This window comes from Akebia trifoliata, chromosome 13 (assembly GCF_017979445.1).
Source record: "Akebia trifoliata isolate Shusen 1 chromosome 13, ASM1797944v1, whole genome shotgun sequence".
NCBI lineage: Eukaryota > Viridiplantae > Streptophyta > Magnoliopsida > Ranunculales > Lardizabalaceae > Akebia > Akebia trifoliata.
The window spans coordinates 30,037,019-30,052,766 of NC_141387.1; the positions used below are offsets into that span (position 1 = coordinate 30,037,019).

The 15,748-nt window shown below is 36.0% G+C and overlaps 1 protein-coding gene across 2 annotated transcripts in view; it reads left to right on the forward strand.

Moving 5' to 3' along the window:
* CYP97B3 (cytochrome P450, family 97, subfamily B, polypeptide 3) overlaps positions 1-15,748 on the forward strand; it is a 29,561-nt gene that overhangs the window by 8,186 nt on the left and 5,627 nt on the right. For both annotated transcript variants that reach the window (XM_086420112.1, XM_086420113.1), the window contains 7 exons: positions 3,825-3,998; positions 4,564-4,611; positions 4,716-4,775; positions 5,855-5,941; positions 6,259-6,347; positions 10,349-10,440; positions 11,167-11,228. In XM_086420112.1, the coding sequence (XP_086276238.1) occupies positions 3,825-3,998; positions 4,564-4,611; positions 4,716-4,775; positions 5,855-5,941; positions 6,259-6,347; positions 10,349-10,440; positions 11,167-11,228 (612 nt within the window). The remainder of the gene's footprint in view (positions 1-3,824; positions 3,999-4,563; positions 4,612-4,715; positions 4,776-5,854; positions 5,942-6,258; positions 6,348-10,348; positions 10,441-11,166; positions 11,229-15,748) is intronic.

Consider the following 15,748-nt stretch of genomic DNA (forward strand, 5'->3'; position numbering starts at 1 on the left):
CAGATACTTGGGAACTTTAGTTGCAAAAAGTAATGCGCGAGCCACCTCCAACAGATGTTTATTTTTTCTTTCTGCAACACCATTCTGTTGGAGTGTATCGATGCAAGAACTGTGATGAATTATTCATTTTTCAAGAAATTTTTTTTCCAAGGTCATGTTAAAATACTCTTTCCCATTATCACTCCTGAAAACTTGTATGTTAGTTTGAAATTGAGTTTGCACTATATTATAAAAAATTTTAAAAACGCGTTCGGCCTCTGATTTTTCTTTCAATAAATACACTCAGCAGAGTCGAGTATGATCATCCGTAAATGTGATGAATCATCTTTTGTTAGAAGGTGTACTTATCTTATTAAGACCCCAAACATCACTGTGAATAATAGTGAAAGGTTTTGATGGTTTATATGATTGTGAAGGAAAAGATGTACGGTGGTGTTTTGCAAATTCACATATTTCACAATGAAACATAGATGGATCTTTATTGCCAAACAACTTAGGAAACAAATGTTTTAAATATTTGAAACTTGGATGACCTAATCTTAAATGCCATAACATAATATTATTATTGGAAACAGAAATATATTCAAAGTAGGAACTTATTTGTTGAGATTGTTGCCTCGATTCAGATCCATCATCAAGGAAGTAGAGTCCTCCACTCTGTTTAGCATTGCCAATCATCCTCCCCGAGGTCAAATCCTAGAACACACAATGAGTTGGGAAAAAATTAGTTTGACAGTTTTACGGGCTAGCTTACTGACAGACAAAAGATTACAGGAAAGTTTGGGAACGTGAAGAACATCGTGAAGAGTGAGTGATGGAGATACTATAATAGAACCTTTTCCTGCAATGACTGAAAGAGAGCCATCTGCAATCTTAATTTTCTGATTACCTGTACAAGGATTATATGAAGAAAAAAGATTTGACAACCCTGTCATATGATTAGTTGCACTTGAATCGATGATCCAGGTGCGATCAGGGTTGACACCAATGAGAGCTGTTTTCAGGTAATTACCTTTTTGTGCCAAAGAACAAGAAGGATTTTTCTGAGACTCGAGAAACTTGTACAGTTGGTCTATTTGCTCCTTGGTGAAAGGAAACAAACTTGAAGAAGACTGTTGCTCTTGATCCGAGACACTAGTCTGAAGTGCACGCCCCTCTCCACCAGACTTCTTCTTCCAGTTTTGAGGCTTGCCATGAATTTTCAGCAGGTTTCCCGTGTGTGTCACGGACGTTTGCAGTGATCGCACCACGGCCGTTCAGAACGCTTACCATTCTTTTTCACCTCCTCCTGAAAACCCCGAGTTACAAGGGCAGAACTTTCTACTTCCGAGTTAGTAGTACTAGGAACCGATTTGTTGTTAAGCATCACACTCTGCCGTGCTTCTTCTCTCCGAACATCTGAGAAGGCCTCACGAATTATTGGCAGAGGAGTTTTCCCTAAAATTCGGCCCCGCACCTCATCTAATTCTTTATTAAGTCTTGCCAAGAACATAAATACACGATCATTCTCCTGTCGTTTCATGAACCAGACACTATCATTCGCGCACTCCCAGACATCATCATAACAGAGGTCTAACTCCTGCCACAATGTCATCAACTCGTTGTAGTAGGAGGTTACATCTCGGTCACCCTGTTTCGCGTGCCAAAGTTTGGATTTTAAACCAAAAAATTTGCGAAGAATTTTCTAGATCGGAATACATATCCCTGACTACTTCCCAAACATCTTTGGCCGTCGGCAGGAACATGAAGGGTTGCCAATTGCGGGTTCCATAGAGTTCACCAACCACGCAATAATCAAAGAATTTTCTAATTTCTAGGTCTTGAGAGTCGAATCTCCATCTGCAGGTTTTGTCACTTCTCCTGACAGATATCCAAGCTTCCCCTTGCCTTCCAAAATCAAACGAATGATTTGCAACCATTCCGTGTAGTTTTTTCCATTTAGACGGTGGATATTTAATTGGAACGAATTCGTGGACCCTTTCGAACCACTGAATGAGATGGAGGAGCTCAAGTTCGAACTTGCGGTGCTTTCCCCTGACGCCGCTGAGTCCTTCTGGTCACACCGGTTAAAGCTTTCTTCCACGGATTTTGGCCCGCCATAGGTAATCCCTAGATCAGAACCTAGTGCTTTGATACCATGTAGAAAAATTGAATTTATTGAGAATTCTGGGATGATCATTACAAATGCCTCAATAGTAGTATTTATAGACCAACTATCCTATTACAAGAATAATCTAGAAATTCAAGAATAATCTAGAATAATAAACCAACTATCCTATTGTAGAAGATTACAGGAATATTTTAGAAAGTCAAGAGTGATCAAGAATAATCAAGAAGAATATCCTATTTTCTTGATTCTATGAGATCAGATTTCCTGATTCTCCTACAGACTGCAAGAAATAATCTGAACCCCACACTCCAACAAAGACCTCACTGACTGAGGGAAGCAACATCTGACCCCAAATAACTCCCAAGAAATAGCCCCAGACCTCCCAACAGAATGGACAATGTAGTAGCAGGTGGCAGACAGATTCCCCATTCTTCTTACACAAATAGCACATATTGTTAAGAGAGTGCTCGTTGATCAGAATGTTTACAGTAGTCTTGACAAGAAAATGGGCCATTTCTTCTCTAATTGCCTAAAATCTCTGACTAGTGGATGTGTTGGAAAACAAGTAAAAATTGAACAAGAAAAAGCAATCACATAAAGTAAACATAGGAATCAGAATGGTTCACCTTCGCATGACACTACATACATCCCTAGGAGAATTCATGTCAGAGAGATTTCACTATGGTGGCCACAATGATAGTGGATGGGAAGCTTCTTGTTGCTCCTATTGTGGCCCATAGAGTACAATACTATGGAACACTTGGGGTTGAGTACAAGATGTCCTACACATAAAGGTAATTTCTTATTAATGTAATTTAGTTAGAAATTCTTGTTTGGCTCCCGTCCTCGTTGGGATATACCCATTTTTCTTACTGGATAAGAAAGTTAGTAAATTGAAAGGTGAAAGTTTGAATATTTAATTAGTGGGTTGCTGAAAGCACTAATTGCTTCTTTGTCTTAATACAATGACTTTTTGTAATTCTTTCTCTACATGAGAAAATGAAAGTGAAGAATAGAAGAAATTGGTGATCATATTCTTGACCAAGAGAAGAGAAGAAAGAAGAAAAATCCATCCCTTCTAGTGGTGATTTACAGCATTCTTCCACCGATCTTTATATCTTCTTTGTTGTGGTGATATAGTTTTCTTTGTTGTTCGTATAAAAATCCACCTATTGGTGATTTGTATTTGTTACTAAAGAGTTGTGATTTAATTTTGATTTTTGATTCTCTCTAATTTTTTGGGTAGAGAAGACTTGTATCCTGTTATTTCATGTGGTGGAAGTTCTAGACTAGGTTTTGCAGTTTTTGCCTTGACATTGAAGGATTTTCCACGTAAAAGTCATGGTGTACCCTTTTTTTTTCTTTTGCATCTTTATTTCTTCTTTGGTTCCAGCAATTGCTATCTTGCATTTGCTCTAGTTGGTGTTCTGTTTGATTTGAATGTAGACGGGAAAGGTACACAAGGTTTCCCAACACTTCTTATGTTATGGACTTCTGTCTAGTATTGAAGAGGAGATGGCCATAAAATTGTTCAGTTTTTCTTGTATATTATATAAAAAAGTTCATTTCTTATCTGGATTACTCTAGATGCTTAGAATATAAGTTTCTATTCACATATTTTGGTTAGAAAGTCACATGTTTTAAATTTTGATTGCAGCAAATTATATCGATTATTAAAGATTTTTTATTCCTCTGTTGCAAAAATATATTGCAGGCAGTATATGGTACTCTTTTCGAAGCTGAGCACCGATCAACCTTCTACATTCCTTATTGGAAACTTCCTCTGGCAAGATGGGTGGTTCCCAGGCAGCGAAAGTTCCAAAACGACCTTAAGGTTATTAACGACTGTCTTGATGGGCTTATCAGAAATGCGCAAGAGACAAGGCAGGTTAGATGATATCTTAGCTGAATGGAGGATGAATTGAGTTTCAACTTTCAATTATAAATCAATGATAAAAGTCGGAACACTAATCTCCCTATGATTGTTTAGGAGAGCTCATATTGGCACCCCAACTTTTACTTATTGCACCCCGATTTCTTAAATTATTTATCACACCCCAATTAAAGATTAAAACACACACTTCAAAAATTACGAAGGTTTGGCTCGAATTATATTGTCAACATTATAACACTCTTTCAAACAATTTCAGTACTTGTTTACAATTATGATTAGGCTCATATAAAATATTAAACCCTCCCCCTCTCCAAAAAAAAAAAAATTCTAGCCAAAAAAAAAAAAAAAAAACGAGAGAGCTTCTATTGGCTCTCCAACTTTTACTTATTCTCAACCATTCACTTATGTTCTTTTTTATTATTATTTATAATAGGGGTGTAATAAGTAGAAGTTGGGGTGTCAATAGCAATTCTCTTGTTTATTTGTTGAGCTCTAATATCTGTTTCAAGATTTCCTTATTATTTTTCACTATTCTGACACTTGGAAAAGTATATTGCAGGAAGCTGATGTTGAGAAACTGCAACAAAGAGATTACTCAAATCTGAAGGTAGTTAGGATTTTCTTGAAATATTATTTTGGAACCATACAAACTTTTGAAAAGCAAGTCACGTGAAATTTTCTATTTTTCTTTTCTCTCAACTAAGTTTTCAGGATGCAAGTCTTCTGCGCTTTCTAGTTGATATGCGAGGGGCTGATGCTGATGATCGTCAGGTAAATGGTGTCCTATAATTGTCAAGTAATATTTAAGCACGAGGAATGCTTGGATCATGGTGTCCCCATATCTAGAGCCCTGCCTAGGGTTGGAAATGAATTAGATCTGCACCGGATCAGTACCAAACCAATACCAATCTGAATTTTTTTACTATGTGATCTGGATCCGATCAGATCAATAAGTTTTAGAACCAAACCGATCTGACTAAATGTTCAATCAATCCAAACAGATCTGATTAAATGCAATTTACATGTATGATTTTGTAGTTTATGTTAACCATGGCACCAATCAAGTTTAATTTTATACATAGGTCCACCAAAAGATCTGTCCATAGTGAGAGATTGAATGAGTACTGAGAAGAGAGAGTATGCAATACGTATGAGAATATTTTCTTTTAAATATATAATTAAATTTGGTTCGGATTTTTATTGAATTGGATTGGGGTTAATCCGAAACCGATCCGAAAAATTTATCAGGATTTGCAATTTTCGATCCGAATCCAATCTGAAAAATCAAACTTTAGATCCAAATCCTATTTTTCAAGAAGGATTGGGCAATGGGTAAATCCGACCCATTGCCAGTCCTACCCATCCAGGGCCCTCCATTGAATATCTATGATACTAAGGGATTGGACCCGCTTTTGACATTTCAACATAGTAGGCTTCGTATGCCAAAGTTCAACTCAATCAGCTTATTAACACCACTGTTGGGTCTATTGCATTATTTTGGAAGATCAGAAAATTTTGAGTTGAATGCTATAAAAAGTAAAGATGTTATCATTGATTTTCTAGAACTTCTGGGTGGACCTGTCAATTGTTGTGTGGGACTCTTGCACGTCTATCATTCATACCAAAATTAGGTGTGGAAGCATCTGATCAGGTTATCCGTCCAAACATACTGTGCCAATTATTCCTCTTTAAGAATTACTGAATCTATTTCAGACTAAAACTACAGTTTCAATATTTTATATTTCTTTTAGCAGTACAACTACTATTACAATTTTAATTTTAATTTTAAATCATGTTTACCTTGGTGATATGTTGGTTCAGTTATAACTCTTATATTGATGTCGTGCCAGCTTAGGGATGACCTGATGACTATGCTTATTGCCGGACATGAAACAACAGCTGCTGTTCTTACTTGGGCTGTTTTCCTACTTGCCCAAGTATGTTTCTACTTTGTTAATTTTAAAAAGAGTCCTGTTAATTGTTGAAGAAACTCAATACAGATTCATCAACTATGTTACCCAAATACACCGGTGGCATGGCTAGGATGCACCATTTTACACTTTAATTGAGTATTGTACCCAACCATGTTAGTCAAATGTGACACCCATTCTGAAGTATTTGGTTAACATAGCTGACCAGTTTTTTTTTCCATGTTTTTCAATTTCATGGATTATTTTCCACTAAGTAGCATTTTTTTTAGAAATATTTGGTCATTCTAAATGTTTCTTATCTGTTATTTATATATATGACTCAGAATCCCTCCAAAATGAGAAAAGCCCAAGCAGAGATTGATTCAGTCATTGGCCAGGGGAGAACAACTTTTGATTGTCTTCCGAAATTGGAGTATGTCACAATTCCATTATTTCCATGAACTTGTTCCATGAATTATGTGACTCAGCTATGTTTCAAGTCAATGGTTTTTTTTTGTTTTTGTTTTTGTGTGTGTGTGTTTGTGTATGTAAGAGGAATTAGATTTATTCAGCTAACTTTAATTTGTGTGACTTTGATGACCTTTTCTTATACTTTATTAAAGTGTGGGTTGAAACTTTGCTTTGGTCTGTATAACGAGGTATTTGGAGTATTTATTTAAACTTTTCTTATGCATCATTAAAGTGTAGGTTGAAACCTTTTGCGTTGGTCCATCTGATATTCAAACTATCAATTACTCAATTGCAAGTAGTTTATATCTTCAACTCCAATAATTCATTACTTGTCATCCACTTGAATCAATGAAGCAATCTTGGGTCTTCTACTCTTGACAAAGGGTTAGCTGCACTTAGCAACTGATCTTCAATTCTAGGTTCTTCCTTAGTTAATGAGTCAATATAAATTGTCTCTGGACTATCAAATTCTGCCTTATTCGTGATGCAGATGGTTGATTGTAATTTGAAGCTTCAACATGTTTCTTGTGAAAGTTCAAACACGACCACAATCTCTTGGTGCTCTTCATCTAGTTTGGGAAAGTGATCCAAATCAACCCTTGTAATCTTCTTTCCTAGTTGCAGGATCAATTGAAATAATTTTTGGAGAAATCTTGGACTTGGACACTCAACAGTTAACCTAGTTGAATGATCTTTTGTGATCAAGAAAAAGAAATCATTGAGGCCGGCATTAATACATGTGATGCAGCCCAAAGTGGTACGCCTTCTAAGTTAAATGGTCGAGGCTTAAAGATCAAGAGTTGCTAGAAGCCATAAGGAATAAATGCTAGGATTGAGAAGTTGCCAGATGTGTTAGAAATCTTATTGCATGATCGGCAACCCTTGTTTCACAACTTTTGTTGTGAACTCTTGGGATTGCTTGATTTAGCACCTTGCGGAAGGTTTTTACTAAATTTTCCCCCTACGAAACTTTGGCTTCGACAATGATCATTTATCACTGATTCATATAGCTTTTGCAAGGTATGGGTTTGATTGGGCAAAGTCCAACCGGTTATATTCTAGTGAAATGGGTTTGGTTTCTTAGTTTTGAAGCTCAAGAAAAGGTTCGTCAATGTTAGATATTTCGGTATTTTATGTCATAAGGGTGTATGTGTAATTTCATTTCTTTTCTAGTTTTATATATATATACACCACGGTTCATAGTGAGAGAGTCAAGTTCGACTCCTCCCACTTTCTCCATTATTTTCTTTTCTAAACCCTAACCTGATCTTCTACATGGTATCAGAGCGTCTCTAGGGATCAGATTTTGGTTCTCTCTCTTCTTTCGCATTTTTTTCTTCTTCTTCTTTTCTCTCTTGGTATAAAACAGATTTTTCTGATCTGATTTGTACCTATTATCCTCGTGGTGGTTAACATCCTTTGTTTGATTGTCTTTACGGTTGGAAAATATTGCTAATGTGATCATAGATCAAGGGATTTTCGATAATTATTAGTGGTTGGTTGTGGTTAGGTTTCAGATTGTGTTTCAAGGTACCCTGTGACTTAATCTTGAAAGGTATTGGAGATCTGTGATTTTCCTCTTTTATTTTTATTCCTAAGAATCTCCAAGATGCCTTATTTCACCCGGGATGGAGGATAACTATGGTTGATGAGATGGATGCTCTGCATTATAATGATACTTAGTCTTTGGTTTCTCTTCCTCTTGGGAAGTATGTTGTTGGTTGTAGGTGGGTCTACATTGTTAAATTTCATCCTGATGATACAGTTGTAGATTGAAAGCTCGGTTAGTTGTTAAGGGATACACACAAACTTATGAAGTTGACTATGTTGAGACTTCCTTTCCAATTACGAAAATTACTTCGGTTGGCTGGCCCTTGTATTAGTTAGATGTTAAAAATGCCTTCTTACATGATGATTTACATGAGGAAATGTATATGGAGCAACCACCTGAGTTCGTTGCTCAGAGGGAAATGGGAAAGTGTGTAAGTTTCGAAAAGCACTCTATGGTTTGAAACAGTCTCCACGGGCATGGTTTGGCAAGTTCAGTGATGCGGTTCTTTTGCATTTGGAACAGATCATTCAAGTTTCCATCAAAAAATTGAAAAGGGGTATGTATTGTTGATAGTCTATGTTGATGACATTGTTTTGACTGGTAGTGATGTTGATGGGATATAAAGATTGAAGTCTTATCTTCAACAACAAGTTCATATCAAGGACTTGGGAAACTTGAGGTATTTTCTAGGTATTGAGGTGGCTCATTCAAGTTGTGTTGTTAGTCTCTCTCAGAGGAAGTATGTGCTAGATTTATTAAAAGAGACTGGGTTACTTGGGTCCAAACTAGTGAGCACCCCATGGACCAAAAGTTGAAACTTATAGTTGAAGAGGGAGATGTGTTTGATGATCCCGACAGATACAGGAGGTTAGTTGGAAAGTTGAATTACCTCACCATAATAAGACTAAACATCTCACATGTTATTAACATTGTGAGCCAGTTTATGGAAGCACCTAGGATGCCACATTGGGTAATTGTTCAATGTATTATGAAGTACCTGAAGGGATCTCCAGGAAGTGGTTTGTTGTACAAGCCTAATGGTCATACTTGGATTGAGAGATATACAGATGCATATTTGACTGGTTCTCTCTCAGATAAGAGGTCTACTACAGGTTATTTTACCTTTATAAAAGGTAATCTTGTATCATGGAAAAGCAAGAAGCAAACAATGGTGACCAGATCAAGTGTAGAAGCTGAATATAGAGTCATATCTTATACTTCTTGTGAACTTATTTGATTGAGACATTTTCTCCAAGAGATTGGTTTCACAGTAGAGACACCTACGAGTCTTTTATGTGATAACTAGGCAGTCATTCATATAGTTTCCCATTCGGTGTTTCACGAGCGGACAAAGCATATCGAGATGGACTGTCATTTTGTTTGTGAGAAGCTTCTGAATGGTAAAATTGCCACAACATATGTCAAATTTGAGGATCAACTTGTTGATCTATTTATTTAGTCATTGGGTAGTGATAGGGTTACTTTTTTGTGTAACAAGTTGAGATCAATATATTCTCCAGCTTGAGGGGGAGTGTTAGATATATCAATATTTATATTTGTGTTATAAGGGCATATGTGTAATTTCATTTCTTTTCTAGTTATATATATTCCACGGCTCATAGTGAGAGAGTCAAGTTCGAATCCTCCCACTTTCTCCATTCTTTTTCTCGCTAAACCCTAATATGATTTTCTATAGTCAAAAACTTCACCTCAAGACCAACATAGATGTTACTGTTTGAAAAGCAAGCCCCAAATTAGTATTTGCTTGACTTAGTATATAAACTACCACAAATGCTTTTCTTAATGGCTAGATGTGAACAAAGCCTGTGGATACCAATTCTATAAACAATATTGGTTATGCTATGGTTATACGTCAACAACAAAATTCCAGTGTTGAGGTTTGTGACACCAATCGATGTGATTTGTGTCTCTTTAGAAGTTTGGGCTGCTAAAGAGAGGATAGAAATAGTGCCACACAATTGAAACTTGGTGGGAAGTATCGCTTTTCAATGCAAGACATCACGACCATAGATGTTTGGGTGGCCGAGCATACATGCAACATTGACGTTAAAGATTGGGTGGTGTTTCGCCATGGTAGTGGTTGGATTATCGACTTTTGGTGTTGATGGAAGGCATGAACAACAGAAATGGTAAGTAGATTTCTCACGTAAAACTATTCTACCAAGTTAACAAACTTCTATTTGAGCTTTTTGGAAAATAGTTAGATGTTAAGCATTACATCCTTTCCACATTCAGGGCACCATGTTTGTTTTCACAATAAATATCCCCGTGTAGCTTTCATGTAGCTAGTAAGATTGCTTCAAGTCTTTGATGTTTTTCTTATCTTCCCATTTTTCTTTACTAAAAATAGTTGCATCCTTTGAATTAATTATAGTGCCTTTTATGCTTAGGTACATACGACTTATTGTTGTAGAGGCTCTTCGTCTATATCCTCAACCTCCACTACTTATCAGGCGTTCCCTCAAACCTGATGTATTGCCAGGTATGTCATTGACATCAATAGGAAAATAGGGTAAAGGAAATATTTAATTTCTATATTTCAGCATAAATTTATTGGTTGAAAAGAGCATGTAATATGGAATTGTGAATTTGTGGCATTAAAAAAAAATCATGGTTTTACATCTCGGATGAGACTGGGATGGTGTGAGTAGGTCATCTTGGTCTTAGAGGCATCCTATCGAAATTTCTAATGTGAGCTGTCCAAGATTTTGAAGATTTTATACAGTTCTTCTAAATCTCGTCTGAGATTTAAAGCGTTGGTTGAATTGAGGCTGAGAATGACATGAGACTCGTAGAAGAAATGGCTTTGTGGAAGGGAAGGAGAAATTGAACATAACCCATGTCAGAGGGGAACCTAAAAGTCAGGTTAAACTGATTAAAATCTATGTTGGATTGAAGAAAACTTAATCGTCAAAATACCGATTCATTATCACAATTTCGAAAGAGAAAAATATTCTACCGTATATTATGTGCTAAAAAAGATTCAAGAGAATGGTAATATCTCCTCCTTTAATAAAATAATTTTTTTTAGAACCCAAATCCAAATTCCATAAAGAACCTATGACTTTCCAATGCTTGAATTACGAGTGTCCATGTTTTAAGTCATATTTATCCTTCTTTATTTTAAATCATCTTAATGTGCAAGTGTTTTTTCTTGTTTATTTCTGTGGCATTCAAGTTAAACCAGGAAAATAATTCAATTGTGCAGGAGGGTATGACGGTGAAAAAAATGGATATGCGATTCCTATTGGGACAGATATCTTTATTTCTGTGAGTAAATTTTTTTTTTTTCTTTACATCAAATGTGGGCATTTCAACATAAATTTTCAGGTATTCTTTAGTGTTGACATCCAAATATAAAAGAAGCTTTTAGAACTATATGATAAAGGCACGGAAGTTGTGGTTTCTTATGTTTTTGTAATTCAAGACAGTATGGCTGAAGCTCAGATTATTTAGCTGATATAGAATCAAAAGTTTTTTTTTATCACCCTTATGCAACATAAAAAAGATGATATAGAACCAAAGTTTTATAAGGAGTGGGATAGGGTGTTACATACCTAGATTGTAGGAGTAGGGAGTACAATAATATGATAGGTCTTGCTACATAGTAGTATTGTTAGTTGATTAGGATTTAGGCAAGGGATTTTATTAGATTTGGATTGGGATAAATTTAGAATAAAATCAGATTTGGGTCAAGATGAATTTAGAATAAAATCAGGTTAGTTAGATTAGGGTTTTTATCTTTTTATCTATAAATACCACTTGTATTCTGATTTGAAAATCAACGAAAAAATTAATCAAAAATCCTTTTGGGTTTAGGAGATTGTACATCTTAGATCGGTCGAGGTCCAATCTGCCTCTAATTAGATCAATATCTCATCTTATTCATATTTAATTCTTTATTGGTGGTTTGATCATCACAATTCGATGATCTAGGATCGTATCAATTGGTATCAAAGCAGTGTTCCTCGGATCGTTTGAAAAGAAACTGGTTTCTTCCACTTTTCGGCTTCATCCCTATTGTCACTTCATTTGGCTACCTCAACAATGACGTGCCACCAACAAAAAAAATTTCAGATCTGAATCATAATCTTCTTGATCATCACCATCTCCAACCATCATCACCATCGGCCATACATCATCAATCCATACTAATCCATTTTCATCACCATCAACATCTCTGCCACTAATCGTTTATTGCTAGCAAAAAAAGTACAGCCTACACATTATCCATCTATCCTTGTTGCCACCCATCACTTTGGTGGAGTCATATTATGAACCACCAAGCCCTCTTCATCGCTGTAACTCAACCAGCCGTACCCAACATCAAAGCACTTACATCGTTGCAGTTACATTGCCCAATCTTCAACAAAAAATTTGATGCTCTTGCAGATTTTAATCAACCATTAAGAGATTGAAGCTGAAGGAGGAAGGGGTTTGCTTGTCAAGACAGATGAATGCCAATGCGATATCTATGATCTAGTTCCTGCGCTTCCTGTTGAGATTCTTGCCATTAATTGCAATTTTCTTTGTGGCTCTAATTTTTCAGTAAGAATTTTTCCCATTGTTGCTAGCTGTGCTCAACATTTGGTCTTCTTGATGGTAGGGTTTCAAAGGTTCCCCAAAGTCTTATCTCTTCTTCAATGGCCCCACTCACTGATTTGTTGATATACCACCCAACTTTACCAAGTCCAACTGAATCCTTATCCTTAACAATAAGCCCAACACTATTTTACCTGGCCCATTCAAAGCCCACCTAACACCCAAAAACCAGCCACCTTCTTGCATCAAACCAGTAAGTCCTTTAGCCATACTCTTCTCTCTAAAACCAATTTTTTTTGTAGACTACCAGGGTCAAAATCAGCCCATCTGAAAAGTACTTTCAATAAAGCCCTCTGAACCCCAAGCCCAATTCCAGTACTTAATTACCTTTTCAATCCTCTAGAATTGGGACCATTCTTAGGCAGCACACAAGCCCCATTAAACCCTAACACTTTACTTGATCATATTCCCTAATAGCCACTAAACGTACCAACCACCAGTCCACTCCAATGTAGTTAAGTGCTAAAGGCACAAAGGCCTCCTAGTACTTGAGGCGCAAGGCGAGGCACACGCCTGAGTAAAGTAAGGCATAATAAGATTATAAAAATAATAATAATAGTAATAAATAGTGAAAGGTGGTTTCGAGATATTTACAATTATAACTGAATTTTTACAAACAAGTTAAAGTATTCCACACTTCAAGAGGAAAAACAATAAATAGTAGAAGAAAAAGTAAAGAGGAATAAGGAGAATAAGAAGAGAAGAAAAGAAGTGAAAGTAGAAGTAGAAGTATGCCAACATTTGTTGTTGCTGCTACGACACAACAACTAACACTATCAATGGGTGAGTTCAGGTCAAGCTTGGTTGAACCCTAACCAAATCCTAAAAAGGTGGGCTTTACCTTCTACTTGCCCTATACCCTTATCGGGCCTTAGTCGACTAAGCCCTAACGGGTTTGGGCCGAGTAAAAATCAACAAATGTAAAATTCAATATTTTAATGGTAAAAAAATTGAACTTTCCAAATAAATCTCATTTTATTATGTAAAAGATTATACAATCAATTATGAAACTAGTGTCTTATTTAAACAAATTAATTCATTTTTAGTGAGGTGCATGCCTGGTGCGCCTCACACGTCCTAGTGCGCCTTACTTAAACTGCCTCGCCTCACATGTATTAAGGCATCTTCAGTCTTCCCTTCCTTAAGGCATGCCTAAGGCACACCATGGCGCTCACCTTAACTACATTGGTCTGCTCTCGTCATTTAATCACCACCACTCAAGACATTCCATGATATCTTGAGCCTACGCCCAAATTGACCTTGAACCCACCTACAAACATTCCTAAACCCATTCATTTATTATCCAAATCCCAACACACTTGGCTCTTTAATACCCATTATTACGCTTTTTAACCAACCTATTGACCTTTGAGTTGATAAAGATCATGGAGTCAGATAAGACATGCAAATAAATATTGGAATCAATACATGATAATTGGAAAGAAGTGGGCCACTTAATCCAAGAAATAATTCAAAGAAATCAAGACATGTGTCTTACGATGGATCAAATCCTAGATCTATATTGCAATTGAAGAAGATCACGTCATGGAGTGGTCTAATTTAAGTATTGAAGGATTTATCACAAATCATTCCTTACAATCCTCATCTCAGGAGCAGAAAAAACTGTCAAGATCACCGAACATATTGAAGATAAAAGATACAATGAATCTGAAGGAACAAAGGCAACATTGATGCAATTAATATTTTTGAAGATTAGAAAGCAGACAATTTTGTGTTTCCAGCCGTATTTGAGATGCATGTGATAAAGTCAACTAATTTGAAGAATAGCCGATGTGAAGAGATCCAGGATAGTGTTTGTGAGGACATCATCAACTTCAAGAGCCAAGTAACTTACAAGAAAAAGTATTAAAATGGATATAATTGCTTCCTATGTGATTTGGGATCCAAGAGGGCTCGACCTTGAGGACAAGGACGATTTCAAGAGAGGTGGAATGTTATGTACCTAGATTATAGGAGTAGGGAATACGATAATATGATAGGTCTTGCTACATAGTAGTATTGTTAGTTGATTAGGATTTAGGTTAGGGATTTTAGTAGATTTGGAATAGGATAAATTTAGAATAAAATCAGTTTTGGATTAGGATGAATTTAGAATAAAATCAGGTTAATTAGATTAAGGTTTTTATCTATAAATACCCCTTGTATTTTGATTTGAAAATCAACGAAAAAATTAATCAAAAATCCTTTTGGGTTTAGGAGATTGATCATTTCAGAATGGTCGAGGTTTGATCTACCTCTAATTAGACCAATTTCTCATTTTATTCATATTTTATTCTTTATTTGTGGTTTGATCATCACGATACGATCTAGATGATCGTGTCATAGGGTTTAGATGGGTTTCATAAAAAGGTGGATCTAGATTTCAAATAGAACTTAGGATGCAGATTTAGTAGGTTTAATTAGGATATTCTAGGGTTTCAATAAGGATGAAATAAGCAGATGTAAGAAAAGGTTAAGGTAGAATCAAAGATTATATTGAAGAGGAATAATATTGGAAAAATGGAAGGAGGTTAGTCTTCGATGGGTTGTTGAATTGAATGGACTATGAATTTAGGAAAGCAGCTCAAAAAATAATGGTGAACATCAAAAGAACAAATAAAAAGGGGGAAAATAGTGAAAGTGGACTACAGGGCGAGTAGAATTTTACCACTTTGTAGGGAACACAAGAGTAGCACCACAAGATTTGCATAACCTAGATTATAAATGGAATCTCTCCACCCATTTTTGGATCTCTCACTCGTGTCTCACTCTAGGGTAAGGATCATGAATGCCTTGTCCCAAAAATTTGGGATTGGCTAAACAAATCATTTTCCTCCAGTCAATTATGTCAAAAGCCATGTCTAATGAATGATCAGGACTCACGTTAGGAGATGGCAAATTTTTACACCAGCTGCAAGCTTGGCGTAGCCTTTCTTTATTTGGGCTTGGCGTTGGCTATGTAGTGTAAAAGAAATACTACACAAGCATAGTTAAAGTAGCAACTTCCATAAATTTGTTGTGACTATCTTTTCGAACTTCTTTCACCTATCCATGCTTGATTTTCTAAAATAATAATTAAAAACATACTCTATAAATGATACAAATGTAAACTAATTTTTTTAAGTTGTTAAATCCTTAAGCCTCCCATAATAGTGAATGTGATCTAGTGATCATTGGATTTGTCATAA